General features: G+C 39.1%; 1 protein-coding gene across 1 annotated transcript in view; it reads left to right on the plus strand.

Annotated features, from left to right (window-relative positions):
- Nucleotides 1-18,756, plus strand: part of CCDC171 (coiled-coil domain containing 171) — a 148,956-nt gene that overhangs the window by 114,296 nt on the left and 15,904 nt on the right. Inside the window, 1 exon segment of the mRNA XM_054397577.1 lies at nt 4,488-4,619. Within this exon segment, the coding sequence (XP_054253552.1) occupies nt 4,488-4,619 (132 nt within the window).

Genomic DNA, 18,756 nt, shown 5'->3' on the forward strand with positions numbered 1-18,756 from the left:
GACCTCATCTTGAGTACTGCATTCAGTTTTGGGCTCCCCGGTTTAGGAGGGACAGGGATCTGCTGGAGAGGGTCTAGCGGAGGGCTGTGAGGATGATTAGGGCACTGGAGCACGTGCCTTATGAGGAGAGGCTGAGGGAGATGGGGCTTTTTAGTCTGGAGAAGAGAAGACTTAGAGGGGATTTAATATTTATAAATATCTGAGGGCTGGGTGTCAGGAGGGAGGGGACAGGATCTTCTCACTCTCTGCGACAGGACAAGGAGCAGTGGATGTAAGCTGCAGCACAGGTGGTTTCACCTCAACACAAGGGGGAAGTTCTTTACTGTAAGGGTCACAGACCACTGGAACAGGTTCCCCAGAGAAGTTGTGGAGTGTCCTTCTCTGGAGACTTTCAAGGCCTGTCTGCATGTGTTCCTCTGTAACCTGAGCCTCATGTCTGGTCCTGCTCTGGCAGGGGAGTTGAACTCAATGATCTCCTTAGGTCCCTTCCAACCCCTGACATCCTATGATCCTGTGATCATAAGAAAACATTAAATTAGGTCCCAAATGAGGAACTAAAACTTCAGGTTCATTGCATTAGATGGCAACTGGAGCAAAGATACTACAGAGGAGTAAGCACATCCTAATATCGTTTAAACTTGCTAGCATTTAGTATTGAGCCTCTAGCAGCATAACTGGACATATGAGCTCAAATTGTGCAGAGAGAGAACAAAGATGTGAGCACAGAAGTGGATTGTAGACAAAGTTATTGTTATCTCTGGTCAGCAGAGAATTTTAATAAGTTTTTTAGACATTAGAATTAGTCTATCAAATTCTACACCTTGGTTCAGTCAATAATGTAACTTCAGTTTATTACTCAGTTTCAGCTTTGATCTGAACTCATCAGTACTTTCTTGATTTTAAATTGAGTGGCCAGAGTGTTGTCTTCTATGTTGCTCTCTTAATTAAAGGTATATACTATCATAAGTCACTATGCTACTTTGTTTTAAAATTTTTTGAGTACTGTAGTAGAGTTGTGTGGATCTGTTTGTGATTTTGTCTGTTTTCAGTCAGCCTTTAAGTAAAGTCTAAACTGAAATCCAATGATCATACTTAGAAGCTGGCTGTCACAGTACTTAGTATACTCCATATGAAATCGCTCCTTTAACTTTTCATGGTCTCAGCCAAAATTAATTTTACCAAAATCTGAAGCATCCAAAATCTTTACTCACATTGTATATGATACATTTTTTTCTTTTTCTCTGTATCAGTTTATGAGTATAGGGAAGTGGAAATGGTTTTAGACATTTTTAATTATTGCAATAAGCCTAGTTAGCTGATTAGGAATTTTAGATTATAAGATTAGATCTCTAGCCTAAGGAGACCTCTCAGATAAAATAGGATTGCTTTAGGTTTCATGTGGAGGAAAAAAAAGGGTCATTAAATAAAGACAAGCTGTGAAGCTTGCATTGTAAAGCTTGACTTTATGGGATGGATCTCCTCCCTGCCAAGTGACAAATATTTTTTAAAAATAAAATTATCAGTTTTACCTTTGCCTGGTAATTCTATAATGTGTATGTTTGAGTACTGTGTTTACTTCCTGAGAGAGTGAGGAAATACATCAGTCTCCCAACTCCTCTCACTATCTTTCTCAAAAAGCAAATAGCCAGTAAGTGACAAAATTAGTTAACTAAGATTTCATATAGGTACAGCCTATGCAGCATGATTCCTATGCAGGCATGGCCATTATAACCTTCCATTCCTTGAATAGGAAGATAACTTGAAGACTTAGATTCACTTTTAGTGAAGCAATATAATGAAAATTTGTACAGTATATGCCCAGTCTTTTGTTACAGTTTTCCCTATACTTTTGTGGGTATTTTTCAAAGAAAAATTGGCTTAATTTTTTGTCTCAGTATGCCTGTTGTTAATGAGATTCAATCTCTATGGTCTAAGTATTTACAAACACAAAAAGTTTTGGTGTTTTTTCAGTTGTGAATCTTCTTACCATTAAGCTCTTTAAGGACCTAATAGGTAGTTTTCTGCTTCAGTCATATTAATGCCATTTGTTTATAACAATTCAGCCATTTAAAAGTATTGGCTTTTTATTGTTCAGTGGGTGTCAGGCCCCACTCTGAAATGGAGAGTTTGAAACTAATATGGTTAAAAGGACTTACACTGTCTGTATTGTGTGTGTATTATACCTACATTGCTTATACATTGTTTTTTTTCCCCTAGTATTAGCAGTCTGCTTTTGTACTTTGACATAGGGATTTCCCTTGTGAATTTTGTCACAGAAAAAAGAGAATCATCAATATCGCAGTTAAACTTGACTTTCAAAGCTAATAGTATCTCATTTGGGGGCTGAAATTTAATAAATTTTCTTTGATTCTGGGTGAGTTTTTAAACATCAAACAATGAATTGGCCAGGGTGCAGTAAAATATTTAGATCTATTGACTACGGTTCAGAAGGGTAGAAGGCAAAACACTGGTGGTTTGATGTTGATAAATTCTGAGTACCTTAATCCACATTAATTTTTTCTTTTATCTGTGTGTATACTGGCAGCAAATACACTGAAAAGTTGAGATATATAAACTGTAAAAAGGTACATCAAGTGTGTGCATGTGAGGGGTGTGTGTGTATGTGTGTATCTATATGTGTATATAAATATATACATATTTGTGTTTGAAGTAATGCATTTTGTTATATTCAGCAAGGTTAACATCTGAGTGGAATTACACATGCTGACAGAACACTCTAGAGAGTATGTTTGTTTCACAGGACTGTATATCCTGAACCTAGTGCACTGTGTGCAAAAAAAAAAAAAACCAACCCAAAAACCCCAACCCAACCCAAAACAAAACCCCACATGTGTAGAGGACCTTTCCTCTTATAAAAATTGCATCACAGTGCATATGTTTGGTAGCCACAGGTATTGACGGGAATTCTTTAGGTCAACTTGGGAAATACAGGACTCCCTATTCCCACAGAAAAGAGCAACGAATAAAATAAAATAAAATATTTTCTTCCTTGTATCAGTGGATTTACACACGCATAGTTCTTTGAATCAGAACAGATTTCAAAGGCAGGTCTGATCTGTGTTAATTCATAATCAGCATTTTGCAAAAAAATCTGATTTTGTAAGTGGTTACAAGAAATAAATCTGGAATTTAAAATGAATGAATGTATGTTTTAATTCCTGTTTTGTGAGTTCTTCTGGGCAAGTGAAGCTCTAAAACCCTGAGCTGTATTATAGATAGTATTTAGTAAATAGTGTATGTATTGATTTATGTATATTTAGTATATATTTTACTATCAAACTGTCTATTGCAAAAGATGGTCAATTATTTTTGCAGTGCTAGCTATTGCTACTCAGCAGATACAGTCGGTGCAAAATTAATGTATTTCATCCATTAATTTGCAGTCATGTATATCCGTTAGCGTGTCTACCCATCTGCGGTACAGCCTAATCCGAGTGCGGGTACCTCCCGGCGGTGGCCGTGGTACCTTTCGTGCGGAGTCGACTGAGACCGGGCCGTCTGGCAGCACGCGCTGTGTGACTGCAAGCGGCGCGCGGGCGGGCGTTACCTGCGAAACACGTGCGGTCTCCCGCGCGTGCCGGCAGCGCGTGCGGAAGCGCGCAGCGATGGCGAGCTGCGTCGCGCCGGCCGACTTGGCCGCGCGCTCTGCCGCGCTGACCTGCGCCGCGCGCGCCCTCAGTGGCAGACGGTTTCTCGCGTGGTCAGCAGGCGGCGCTGTGGCACCAAGGGCCTGTGGCCGAGCGCGGCAGGGGGCCTCTGCCGGCGCAGTCCTGCTCGGCTGCCCCGGGCGCCCGCCCAGAGCCTCGCCGCCCGTTCTGTGCAGGTGTTGGATCGCTCGCTCCAAACCGGCAGCGTTAGGCACTGTGTACAAGTCGGTTAATGCCCACTACTCTTTTTCTCAATAAACAATCTGATGGTAGGGTGGGTTGTGTCTTTTTCTCCTGTTAACTGCAGAGGTACAGGTTGGTTTGTTTTTTCTTTATTTAAGGATTATTCAATTTAATCTGGGGTTTAATGAACTGATATTAAATGGACCTTATTATGGAGGACTGATACGATCTCCTTTCAGCAGGAAGAATTCGTATGCCAGCTTCTTGTTTGTGTGATTCCAATCTCATAGCTGATACTTGCTTGTGTCAGAAGGACAATTACTATTTCTTACAAGATTTTTACAGGGGTCAGATCTGTGAAATGTACATACATGGAAGCTTTGTCAGCCCATGGTGTTTCTTCTTTCCTTCTCATTTCAGACCAGTGGAAGATGCTTTTTCTTCTTAACATTCTCTCCCAGCACTCTGAATTAGAGATTTATTTGCAACGAAAAATCAATTAGTCCTAAATTTATTCATAGATTTCAGGTCCAGCGATCAATGCAAGTCCACTCAGTGGGCTCAAGGGGACCCAGTTCATCCCAGTTAATGTGTCTGAAGGGGAATTACCATTGATGCTCTTTTTTTTCCCTTTAGGTCAGAGATCAGACCTTGCTGTCACGGACTGCAGCAACCAGGAATGACTTCACCCTGCAGCTACCCAAACTGCACCTAGAGACCTTAGCAGTGGAGGGGCTGAAAGGCAGGCCAGAGGCTGTAGCATTTCAGGTTAGAGTCTAAAATAATAGTTTCTTTTTTTCCTTTTTTGTGTCTAAGATAGAGCAAGAAGCTAGACTGCTCTGAATGCTGAGAACAAAAAGCTACAAAAGTATTTCAGTCAACAGTTAAAAAGATAAATAATGTCCATACATACACTTGAATGTGGTATTTTGAAGATGATGTGAACTTTTAATTTTGTAGTTATAATGTTACATAACTGACAGGAACATGACCATTGAAAAATACAAATGCTATATGTGAAGATTCATACCACTCTGTCCTCTTTACTCCTTGCTTCATCCCTTCCCTGCCCCCTATTTCCCCTTAATATAAGCAAGACAAATAACTTAGGAAAAAAAAAAAAAGGCAAGACTTTTATGCAGCTTCTTAATCAGTATCCGATTTTCTGATTTAGAAGTAATTGTGATTTTTGAGCATTTCTGAGTCAAAAGAAACTGGTGTTTGGGATACATGCAGCCTTAAAGACTTGTATGTTTCAGAATGCTAATTTTGAAAAGACAAGTTTAGGAGGAAACACTGGGAGAAAAAAGAGAAATGAAATGAATATGTTTGTATCTGAAAACAGATTCTGTGCAATGGCTCCTTGTTATGTCTTATACACAAACTATCCCTTAGGCCTTATAGCTGTGCCCAATGACTTCATTCTTGTTATACATTATTGTGAAAAGCAGAATATTTTGTTTTCTAAATGAGAGAATTGTTATGCTCTTTTATGTGAACCAGAGAGATAAAAGGTAGTTATGTGAAGTGAAAGGAAGTCAGACAATGCAAGTATTACATAGTGTGTGTACATTCCTGTAGTAATCCTTTATAATTTATTGTAGGTTTTCTATTCTAGATGAAATATGTCATTACAGGAACAGGGTCACAAAATCAAACATGGAAGAAGGAGGTTCTAGGCTGAATGTTATTCATTGCCCTCTTGCATGCATGTGTTTCAATAGGATAAAGATGTAAATTACGTGTGTATTACCATGTTTCCATAATAAAGTAGTAATATGTTACACCTCGAGATTCCCATGAATTTGAGTGAACACAGCTGTATCTAGAAGAGGATAGAGTTCGAAATATTTCCCAGTGCAGTGATGATCACTTTTAAGGCTGTGTATAAGGTTCCACAGAATCACAGGATGTTAGGGGTTGGAAGGGACCTCCAGAGAAGATCAGGTCCAACCTCTATGTGAAAGGAAGGATCACGTAGGGCAGGCTGCACAGTAATGTATCCAGGCGGATTTTGAGCCTTCAGGGAAGGAGACTCCACAACCTTTCTGGGCAGCCTGCTCCAGTGCTCCACCACCCTCATCATAAAGAAGTGTCTCCTTGGGTTGAGGTGGAACTTCCTGTGTTCTAGCTTATACCCATTGTTCCTTGTCCTATCACTGGGGTGCCACCACCACCAGCATGTTCATCTTGACACCCACCCCTCAGATATTTATAGATATCGATAAGATCCCCTCTCAGCTTTCTCCTCTCAAGAATAAAGAGCCCCGGTTCTCTCAGTCTTTCTTCATAGGAGAGATGTTCAAGTCCTGCAATCATCCTCATAGCTCTCTGTTGGACTCTCTCCAGTGGATCCCTGATTCTCTTGGACTGGGGAGCCCAAAACTGGACACAGTACTCCAGGTGTGGTCTCACCAGGGCAGAGCAGAGGGCAAAGAAGAAACTCCCATGGTAATCACCAACTTTCAAAAATACTCGTCTTCTAATCCAGTGGCCTATTCAGTGATAGCTGCTTTTTTTTCCATCCCATTCCAACTCCCATTCTTTTTCAGGACAGAATGTTCTTCCTTTCTTCATAAGAAAATAAAGAGAAATAGACGTGTAATAAAGGTGCATTTTGCATTCATACAGATTGCTTGTGGTATGACTAACACATAGTGATGTATGTACCAGGTAGCTTACTGGGTCTGTGCTGGGTAGCTTACTTGTGGTGTAGTATTGTAAAAATACTTACTGTTCACCTGAAAGTTACATCTGCTTACCCTCTACCTACACAAACATCTGAATGGGTCACAGTATTAACAACCTTCCTGTGAAGACCCTGTCTGCCTGTCTTGTCTTTCCATCTATCCGTCTGTCTCCCCTTCCCCTCTCCCTCCAGTTACATAGTTCCTGTTTGATAGCTTTCTAAGTACGTTACACAGATTTTGTTACAAAACTTACCTTTTCTATCAGTCAGCTAACTGAACTTAGTTCCACTGTATGCTAAGCTATAATAAGGGCAATCCTGCAATCTTGAATGAGCTAAACAGTTAGTAATCACTTTATGGGCATTTCTTTCTAGAAACAATGGAGTTATTTATATGTCTACTCTCTATAACTGCCACTGCCATAGATATTTTATAGTTATTCTGTGACTAGTACATTTCAGGTAAAGGCCTTATTATCTGTATGTGTTAGATATAAGGAAGTTTCTTTTCTGAGTCTTAATTTATAGCTATTTAATGATTTCTTTTAAAAAATTGCATCAAAATTAGGATCCTAACCTAGACAGTATGATAGGGTTGAGACACTGGCTATCAGAACCGTTGAGGACTTACAGAAGACTGCACTGTTCATTTATATTATCCTTTCATCCAAGTCATAGTAGGTGGCTGGAGTCAGGAATGAATAATTTTATGTGTGTTGGTTCAGTCTGTATCACTCTTTCTTCATATGAAGATGAAGTAAAAAATAGGTTGCATGTTTTTATGTGTAATGCATATGTATCTATCTTTTTTTTTTTTTGAGACAAGTGGTTCTTAAAAGATGTTTTGAATAGAAGCTGATATCCTTAGTTTACTTGATGTATTCAGCAGCATTAGGAATCTATATTTCTTGTCATTTGCAGTATAGAAGTCTCTATTATGAATGATTCCTGGGAAAAATACGCTTTTTTAAACAGGAGACCTAGTGCAAAGGAAGACTGACATAGTAAACCTAAGTTGCCTGACTGTGAGCTATGCTATGAGAGATTTTCTTTCTTAGGGCATACTTAATTAATTATCTTGCAGACCCAGAAAGGTTTTTTTTTTCTAGCAAATGGATGAAACATTCAAATACTATGAACGCTTACAGGGGTGATCAAAGACACAAATAAACCCCCTCTCATTCCCGAATGAAATAATTGTTAAGCTGTACAGGAAATGGTATGCATCTTTTAAAGAATGTGTTGTACACTCTGGTGATAGAACTTTAGATAAAGAAATGAATATTTGGGACACAAAGTCCTGTGTATCTTCTCCAAAGCTTGCATTTATGTAATGGCTCTTGCTTTGCAAAATTACTTAATAGGTTGAAATGGAAGTTCTTTAACAAGAATTTCCTTGAACTGAGTGTCTTCTAAAGCCTCATGCATGTAATGAAAGTATGACTTAATTTGTACATTTGTTAAATTCTTGGAAACTCTAAGAAGAAATGCTGTAATAGTTTGAAAAATGTCATTTGAGATGGTTAAGTAATGAAAAAAGTGCACTATCTTGGAAAAATGAAAATGATACGATTGCTATAGCTTTGAAACACTCTTGCCTGGCATTTAATTGCTGTGAAACATGGTATGTCACAAAGTTCTACTATTTGTTACTTAGTTAAGGTTGAAAGTGGAAAATAAAGTGTTATTTTCAAGCTTCTGAAACATGTGAGAACAGGATTTAAGGTGTGAGTTTCTGGCCATGCCTGAGTGTTCCAGCTGAAGACAGAGTGGAACCATGTGTGAAGCCTCCAATAAATACAGGCTATAGGGTGAAAATGAGCAACTGGCATAATTTGACATTCCTAATTCCTGGTAGTCTTTCTTGGCTGATGACTATTTAAATTAATGAGTAGAGGTTATCAACTCTTTGTAAAGTACAAAATGTAGTTGAACTACACTTTTAGGAAAAGGGTAATGTTCTCTTAACTCCTTTTCTGAAACAGGTTTTTGTCTCACAGAAAAAGTGGTCATTCAGAAGATTAATTCTGAATTATCTCAAGTACTTTTACATTAAATATGTAATTAATATCCATGCAAGCAATCTGACCTAAAAATGAGCACATAAAGTCCCCAAATAAATCAGTTAAGGTTTAAATGTTTAAATGTATACATAATTAAGTATTGGTATGCTCTCATAATAAATTTCCTCTGTTTCACGATGTAGACACAGAAGGGTATGAAAGAAACTTCTTGAAACAGATTTAGGTACCTCAGACTAGTTTTGCAGTAGGAGTGGGACGTACAATGCGTACTTGATGCGAAAGTGCAAGATTCCCCAAAAGAGAAAGGCTAACCAGATAAGTCAGTGGTTTTGCCCAGTGTACATAGGTAATGCTTTGTATCTGTGGATGCAGATTGGTTTTACAGAAGGTACAGAAGTTGTTTAAACAAAGTAGAGGAGGATGTGTCAGATGTTCTAATACACACAAGTAACAGATTTTATTCAGGCATTGTCAGTGAAAAACTATCTGCGGTTGTCAGAATCACATTTGCTGCTTGTGTGAAAGACATGCATATGGCTGTGTGATCAGACAGTCTCTGATGTTCACATGTGGTAGCTGCCTGCAGATGTGCAATTAGGGAAAGAGTAATAATTTTCTGTGTCATGGGAACTACCATGACCTCTGTCTTCAAAGTCTCCATTTGCGTATTTTATTAATTGGCCCTATTAATTTGTGGTGGCTGCTTTTGGTCAGTATGTGGCATGGTGATCTTCCTTCACTAATATCCGGTTGCTAAAGAAAGGTGGTTTGGGAGGGAACCAATACTCATGGATGAACTTGTGTTACTATTTCACAGGGTTTATATGAATTGGAGAATCTAAACAGGCAAGTTTTTGAGTGGCTTTAATGAGGATGTAAATATTTAATGCATTTATGTGGTGTATGAGAAAAGCAGATATGATGATGAGATTATAGGCAGGCTTCTGGCTATCTAGATTGCAGATATGTGTACGGCTATTTGCCAGCACTTAAAGGTCTTGAGAGAAAATGTTTCTTGTGTGCTGCTCTTCACATGAGATATAATCACCTGACTGTTGAAAATCTCTTGCATATTAAGAAATTTTTTTTGTTTGTTATAACCTTGTTATAACTTCAGTATGTTAAGTCTGTATTTTTCACTGTTAGGCTCTCCCTTACTTTTGAAAGATACTGTACAGATGTGGTATGCTTTTTCTCCTCCAGGTGGGCTTCAGATGGATAAGATTTCACTTTCAGTTGTCTGTATTTGTCTCACTCTCTTTTTGTTGCACTTCCTGGCATGTGCCCTCATTCTCTGCTGCATGCAGTCTCTCCTTGCGGCGTGCGTGCTCTCTCTGCTGCACAAGTGCTTGCTCTTGCGTGCGTGCTGTCACCTATGCCACCACTGCCTGCTGCTTCTGTTCTTCCCCTCTGCCATGCCTGCTCTCCCTGCTGTATGCATGCATTCCTGTTTTCCCTTGGTCCATCACTGCCTGCTGCACTGCCTTGATCTCTCTCTCAGAGTCTGCCATGCTCTTCAGCTCCTTGTGCTTGTCTTCTCCACTCTGACTCTGTCTGCCCCACTCTGCCTCTCTCCCTGTCTCTCTCTGTTTCTGTTGACTCTGGCCCTCTGCCTCTGGCCCTCTCTCTGCATCTCCCTCTGAACCTCCCTATCTTGTGCTCCCTGACTTGCTCTCCCACTGCCTTCAGCATGTGCCCATCTGTTTCTGCAGATTTATGAAGTCCACATGGGATTTGTATGCATTTGCATTTCTCAGGTGTTTGAGGTAATTTTGAAATGAAAAGTGCAGTAATAATACTAAGGCCTATAGTGATGGTAGTAATACAGTCAAGTAGTAACAGATCTTCACTGTTAGCACATAGTCATTTTACATGTATGAAGAGTAGATTCTTACAATTTATGTAAATGATATATTCATGTATGATTCAGTTACACAGTATCTAATTGTGTTGTAGGTCCACTTTTCTAATTAATTAGGCAAACATAAATGTAGTTAAAAATGTTAAGAGATTCTTAATTTGTATATATTTTTACTTGTTTGTAAATTTTGGATTTATGTTTGATAGATCAGAAGATGAAAGACATGTATAATTCTATTGATAGTTTTTCTCAAAATAAATACTATAAGTACTTCCTCATTCCTGTGTTTACTTGTCAATGAAAAGGTTCTCACTTGTGATGGTTTGAAACTGTCTTTTTAATTTTTCTTTGCAAAGTTCAAGCAGAGAAAGCTAAAGAATGTAAATAAGTCACTATTGGGTGTAAGAAACCAAAATAATGATTGTTCTAAACACTTCCATTGGATAGATAGAAATGTTTAAGAGCCACTTCTCAAAACAAAGCTGGGGCAGCCTGCTGTCGGAGTGGGGAGTTTGCTTACTTGCTGGGCTGTCTGGCTGCTGCTTCTTCTTCTCTTCTGGCTGGAGATAACACTCTGACTGACCTTGACGAGCTAACTTAACAGCCTCTTTGCTTTTAGCTAACTCTGCTTTCTGCCAGGGGGATCTGGGGGGGAAGGCCCCTTGGGAAAGGTCCCCTTTGGGGGGAAGCAAAGGGAGCTTGGTTGTGCTTTTCTGTTGATTGTATGTATTTGTAAATGTTGTGAATTTTGTATATTTGTACATATTCATTGCATTTCATCATAGATTGTAGATCTGCTTGTAAATACAGCTTTCATTTGCTTTCAGTGTGAGCTGAAATTCCCCCCCACACCCCCAACAATAACCAGGCTACCTCAGTCTGGAACTTGTGTTTTGGAGACTTTTTTTTTTTAATGGCAAGGCTGTAATAAGAAGAAAGAATGATTTTTTTTCTCTTACTGCTTCAAAAGGAGAAACCTTTTTAAGAGAGCCTTGAAGATAATGCGTTTAAAACTATATACACCCAACATGCACACACTTCTGCTTTTCTTCTTAATTCCAGCATTTAACCCACAGAAGGAACTATGCATTTCATGAAAGAGGCCAAAATGCTGCTGTCTCTGCTGGTTCTTGTTGGGTAAAGCTCACTTCCAGCAGTTCACCTGGGGTGTCCTCCCCCTCTTTTCTTCCCCTCCTTAATGTAATTTCCTACTTGCTGTCAAATTGTGCTGCTTCTGAACTGACCACAAGCATGCCTTCCAATATACTGTTTAAAGAGACAAGTGATTATTTATTAACATAATGATACTTTGCATTTGCACTTTCAGCTGAACTACAAATGAATCAGTGAGTGTTTTAAATTCATTAGAATGGGATGATACTTCTTGCAACCTTGGCCTTTTGCAAACTTTGGTGTCTAAAAAATAAAGTTGGTGCAGGGCTTAAGAAACAGTAATTAGCAGTTAGGTTTTTGATACATTCTCTTGTAACATCCTTGTAGGTAAACTCAAGAGAAGTGGGTTAGATGATTGGACTGTGAGGTGGATTGGAAACCGACTCAACAACAGAGTTCAGAGAGTTGTGATCAGTGGCACAGAGTCCAGTTGGAGGCCTGTAGTCCAGGGATCAGTACTGGGTCCAGTTTTGTTCAATATCTTAATCAATGACCTGGATGCAGGGATTAAGTGTACCCTCAGAAAGTTCACTGATGATGTAAAACTGGGTGGGTTGGCTGACTGTATTAGGTTTGGCTGAGCTGGAGTTAATTCTGTCTAGAGCATCTTTCTAATGTGTTTTGCAGTACGGTAGCTGGGTGTTGATAACACACCAGTGTTTTGGCTACTGCTGAAGGAGCACCCAGGCTGTACTTTTCCAATAATTCCCTGCCCCAAAAGTACACTGAGGGGTAGGCAAGATCTTGGGAGGGAACACAGCTGGCTTCTAAGTAAAAGGAGGAAGTGGGGGGATGTTCTCCAGAGCAACTGCTACATGTAGAACCCTGCTTCCCAGGAGTGACCAGCCCCCATCTGCTGATGGGAAATAGAGAATAACATCTCTGTTTGCTTTTGCTATGCATTATTAAATCACTTCTATCTTATTACCGGTCTTTTGTTATGTTTTCCCCTCTTCGCTGTTCATCTAAGAAGGGGAGTGATAGAGCGGCTTTGGTGGGCAGCTGGCCGCCAGCCAGGGCCAAACCCCCACAGTGACACACTGGAAGGCTGTGCTGCCATCCAGTGAGGTCTGGAGAAAAGGCAAACTTGGTGTGCAATAAGGACAAGTACAGAGTCCTGCCTCTGGGGAGGAATAACAGCAGGCGCCAGTACAAACGAGGTCATTCTGCTGGAGAGCAGCTCTGTCCTGGTTTGAGCCATGAGCCACCCAGGGCGAAAGGACAGAAAGTGTTTTACCCCAAAGGAGTAAACAAAAAACACTCGCACAGAACTGGTGGTTAAACGGAAAATACTGTTTACAACAATAACCAAAAGTACAAAAGATACAAAGGCACAGAGGAAACATATATACTGATCGGAACCAGCCTCCGGCCAATGCTCCACCTGGGCCTACCAAGCCTCACTAGGCCTCAACCAGGCCAAAACTTCCCTTCCCCTCTCCCCCCAAGTAGGCCAAACTGCCCCCAACCAAGACAAGCCCAGTGGCGTAGCAAGAAACTGTCTTTCTGTGAAGGCTGCAGAAGGGCACTGAAAAGCTGCACTCCCCCCACAAACCACAGCGATAACAGGAGCTGCATGCGGGATCAGAGAGGAGGGAGAAAGAGAAAGAACACTCTGTGAGTTCTGCTTATGTAGGGAGATGCAGGATTATGGGATGGAATAATCACAGTTTCCCATGTCCACCCTCTGGGGACCCTCTGCCCTCTGGGACTCTTGGGTAGTCTGAAGGAATTATCTCTTCTCAACCTATAACAAGCTCCATGGAGAAAAACCTTGGAGTCCTAGTGGAAAGCAAGTTCTCCGTGGGACAGCAATGTGCCCTTGCGGCAAGAAAGGCTAAAGGTATCCTGGTGTGCATGAAGAAAAGTGTGTCCAGTAGGTCTAGGGAAGTTTTCCTGCCCCTCTACTCAGTGTCTCAACCCTATCATACTGTCTAGGTTAGGATCCTAATTTTGATGCAATTTTTTAAAAGAAATCATTAAATAGCTATAAATTAAGACTCAGAAAAGAAACTTCCTTATATCTAACACATACAGATAATAAGGCCTTTACCTGAAATGTACTAGTCACAGAATAACTATAAAATATCTATGGCAGTGGCAGTTATAGAGAGTAGACATATAAATAACTCCATTGTTTCTAGAAAGAAATGCCCATAAAGTGATTACTAACTGTTTAGCTCATTCAAGATTGCAGGATTGCCCTTATTATAGCTTAGCATACAGTGGAACTAAGTTCAGTTAGCTGACTGATAGAAAAGGTAAGTTTTGTAACAAAATCTGTGTAACGTACTTAGAAAGCTATCAAACAGGAACTATGTAACTGGAGGGAGAGGGGAAGGGGAGACAGACGGATAGATGGAAAGACAAGACAGGCAGACAGGGTCTTCACAGGAAGGTTGTTAATACTGTGACCCATTCAGATGTTTGTGTAGGTAGAGGGTAAGCAGATGTAACTTTCAGGTGAACAGTAAGTATTTTTACAATACTACACCACAAGTAAGCTACCCAGCACAGACCCAGTAAGCTACCTGGTACATACATCACTATGTGTTAGTCATACCACAAGCAATCTGTATGAATGCAAAATGCACCTTTATTACACGTCTATTTCTCTTTATTTTCTTATGAAGAAAGGAAGAACATTCTGTCCTGAAAAAGAATGGGAGTTGGAATGGGATGGAAAAAAAAGCAGCTATCACTGAATAGGCCACTGGATTAGAAGACGAGTATTTTTGAAAGTTGGTGATTACCATGGGAGTTTCTTCTTTGCCCTCTGCTCTGCCCTGGTGAGACCACACCTGGAGTACTGTGTCCAGTTTTGGGCTCCCCAGTCCAAGAGAATCAGGGATCCACTGGAGAGAGTCCAACAGAGAGCTATGAGGATGATTGCAGGACTTGAACATCTCTCCTATGAAGAAAGACTGAGAGAACCGGGGCTCTTTATTCTTGAGAGGAGAAAGCTGAGAGGGGATCTTATCGATATCTATAAATATCTGAGGGGTGGGTGTCAAGATGAACATGCTGGTGGTGGTGGCACCCCAGTGATAGGACAAGGAACAATGGGTACAAGCTAGAACACAGGAAGTTCCATCTCAACCCAAGGAGACACTTCTTTATGATGAGGGTGGTGGAGCACTGGAGCAGGCTGCCCAGAGAGGTTGTGGAGTCTCCTTCCCTGAAGGCTCAAAATCCGCCTGGATACATTACTGTGCAGCCTGCCCTACGTGATCCTTGCTTTCACATGGAGGTTGGACCTGATCTTTTCTGGAGGTCCCTTCCAACCAAATGGATAAATCTGAATAACCATATTGAAGAGACATAATATGAAAAATTCTAAATGAATCTCAAACGTGTTCAGCTGGTATCTGAAGCCATTTCTCTAGATATCTTGTATCATGATGAGAAGTATTTAAAAGGTATTTCAGTGTAATGTTTTTTAGCTATGATTAGCTTTAAATATAACATTAATGTATGTTAACAAAGCACAAATTAATACATAAAATGTGAAGCATCTTCAAAATGCAAGTGATGTTAGAAATTTGCCTTTTATAATTTGAGTTTCACGCTCCTTCTCCTTTTTGTAGGTTAATTGTGTTCTCAGCTTCCTTTCCTCTTCATGGCATTTCTTTTAGATGTATTTTCCTGCCTGTTCTCGATGGTGGTTTTATTGCTCTCTTTCTCTCCTATCATTAGCCTCTTTTCCTGCATTTGTTAGCTGCCCTTTTGCTTTCTTGTTTCTTCCCTTGCCTTTTTTTCATTCTAATAAATTAATGGTGACTATATGAACAACCTTGCTCATGAAACTTTTTACTTGGCTGGTACACTGATTGCACCCCAAATCTGTTTAGTTTTTGTCACTACAGGCCTATAAATACCAAAGTCAGTATCAGTAATCACTTATTAATCTGTTACTGAAAGCTGGCACTTCATGCCTGTGAAAATACTAACTCTTGTCCAGCTTCTTTCATAAGCATTATTAGTTTTTGTGAAAACTTCCCAGTTAAGATCTACTTTTGATTATCTCCAGTGCCAGTGTTAGTATATAATAATTTAGTCTTTCAGTAACCTTCCTTAATGGAAACTTGTCTTTCTGGCCCCTGTGTAGAAATCATGTAACTATATGCCTTTGTTCAATTAGAGTTTTGCCATACATTTTTATCTTTTGTATGCGGGTAATCTTCTATAAATAATCTGTGCTGATGTGCAAAAAAGCTCTGTAAGAACTGCATAAAATATGATCCTAATTCACCAAGTTTATTTATTTAGTTTTGCTCCTGCTTGCAGTCCTGAGATGTTGGTTTGTATATTTTGTTTTGTTTTTTCCCAGATGCTTACCAGGTTTCTGCATCTCTTAGCATAAAGACCAAACAGGAAGCATCTTTACTGACTTCTAGTCACTTTTCTTACTCTAGGGATGTGGTGATCTCAATATGTAATCAACGCTGCCTCGGTGAACCAGGGAAGACTTCTAAATGTTGTAACTACAAAAACAAAGCATCGTTCAATAGCAGAAAATAAAAAATAGAGCTTTCATAACAGCTTGTTATGCAATTTTTCTTACTTCAGAAATCCTATCTTTCAGAACTGCATGTGATTATCTGTGTGCAGTATCTTCAGTAAAGGAGTAGTTTTACCAGATAACCACTCTGTAGCTTGGATGTGACTATTGTTTGGTATTGTCTGCCATGTATAATGTTGTAACAGAGTTGTGAAGTGTTGAGAATTTTACCTTTTTTGTACCGTTTCTTTTAATTTAAAACACTAAGAAGAAATGTGGAGCAAATGAGTCTAAGCAATAGATGTTAAAAGACTTAGTAGGCAATAGGCTTTATTAGACAAGTATCTTAGTAGCACAAGTAGAATCAAACTATTTTCTTAATTACATTTAAACTAAAAAATCCAGCCAAGCAACCAACAAACCAACTTCTTTAAATGCTGAATCTTTTGTTTTGTCTTTTTTTTTTACTTAACTGCTTAGTAGTCCATTATGATAAACCATATATCTTATCTGTTTGTTATCCTTATCAATTGCATACAGAGCAGGAAAAAATAATGCACTATAGTAGCACAAAGAATTTGTAATGAAATTAAGGGAGACAGTTCTGCCTAGATACTGTATTTGGTGGGCCTTGTAGTTAAAGACCTGGAAGAGGAAGGGTTATCTACAACTTGAGTGAGTTTATTATGGCTTAGTGATTTGCTGATTGATTTCATTTACTGTCAGTTAAAGCTCTCTTAATGTCAGCTTTCTTTGCATAATGCCTTGAAAGAAAGACTGATGAAGTTTTTCAGATTGATGCAGCTTACATAAACTGACCCTGATTTGCCCTTCTGTGTGACAATATAAGTGACAGCAGTTAGATGAAAATACAGCAATGAATATGCAACTTAAGGATTAAGAAAAACTCAGTGAACCTTTCAGAATATAAAACTAGAAGCAAAACCCCAGGCCATTCTGTCAGTTCCACAGTTGTCCTATATAGTAGAAATGGTCTTGGATAGCATTCCAAGTGGTATAGGAAGAGGAGTTGTGAAAGGGTTGTTAGCCTGGTTTTAGCCAAATTCTACCTGTTCGCCACTAAATAATTTTGGGGGTTGTTTGGGTGTTTTGAGGGAAAGGCTGTGTGAATTCTGCTTTATAAATACTTATGTTTTTTTTTATTTAATTTTTGCATTTTTACCTTGCAGGAATTTTAATGAACTTTAAAGCTGTTTTATTTTTTTCAGTTACTGAACTGATTTAGTGATCTAGTGATATGTGCTGCTAGAATCGTAAGGTCACAAGTTCCAACATTTATACTGAACTGTGAAAAGCATATTTTTTTAGGATTGATAGGGTCTATTGCTGCATGTGTTCCAGGGCAAATACGATTGAAAGGGCACTCATTTTTAACGAGACTTGTCCAGGGCAGTGCCAAATTTTATTAAAGCCTTCTTAAACTGTTCCTTCAGCATGGTCTGTTTCTTCATTATGATCTCTTCTCTCATTTTTGGTCTCTTCTAAGTAGAAATTTAGGGGGATGGGGAGAAAATGGAGAGGGCTGGAGAGTACTACAGTAATGGAAAGAGTGTATTTTGCAAACCTCAATAACCACCTGCATGTTGGCAAGTTTACTTGCAAAGGATTGTCTTTTTATGGCTTTTAGGAAGATAATGGAAAGGCCATTATTTGTTTATCCTTATGGAACCTTAATAGAACTTATATCCCTTTGGATTGCTTCCACATCATGATCTCTTTTTTTTTTTTTTACGAAAGTGTAATTCAAAAATAAAGATCAGGGTGAAACAAACCTATTCCTCCTGTGGTGCAAATTTGTAATGCCCATTTAATGCCTGAAGACTATATTTTAGTTCTGACTTCACTGAATTCCAAGGCAGATTGTATGTCCTTTTCCAATACCAGTATCCATTTGTAGGCTCCCCTTCTTCCTAATCACATCATAATTGACAAATACTAAAGGATGAGATTAGAGAGCAAAGCATCATGTTGTGTTTAGTGTATGTAGTGCATATATAGAGTCACGCTTTTCTCTCTGTTCATTTTCGTATTCTGAAAGGAATAACATTTTAAATAAATGATAATAAATTACTTTCATATTGTGCAAGCTAAAGATTACACATTGAAGTTTCAATTCTGATGTTTATACAAATTTAAGTGAAGACCACAGGATTGCATTTTGAGAAGTTAGTCTCCTACACATCAAAATGTGATGTCTGTCTGTACCTTTGCAAAGGTCATTATCCTAATCCTTGATTGGTTCTGCGTTTATTCCATGTGAGACTTGTAGCAAATTTTACTCCTTTGGGTAATAGACTGTAGGACTAAGTAAGCATTTAATGCCTAGAAGGCACAGAGAATAGCAGTAAATCCGTTTTTCCCTGCTTAAAAGCCCATTGTCAGGGGAAATATTAAAAAGAAAAGAGTATAAGAAACTGAGCTAAAATTTCTTGAGAATTTCAACCTCCACCAATTTTAATTCAAGTACCTCCTGAAACAAAATTAATATTTTTATATTCAACAGCCATCTATTGTCCCATTGCTTTCTGAACCCCTGTAAAGTTAAGCATTCATGTGTCTTGTGGAAAGATATTTGCAGTTCCTGAAAAAGCATTTTCTATGTTTGTTTTGAAAATGCTTTCTGCTACTTTATTTTA

Source organism: Indicator indicator, chromosome Z (genome assembly GCF_027791375.1).
Source record: "Indicator indicator isolate 239-I01 chromosome Z, UM_Iind_1.1, whole genome shotgun sequence".
Taxonomy (NCBI): Eukaryota; Metazoa; Chordata; class Aves; order Piciformes; family Indicatoridae; genus Indicator; species Indicator indicator.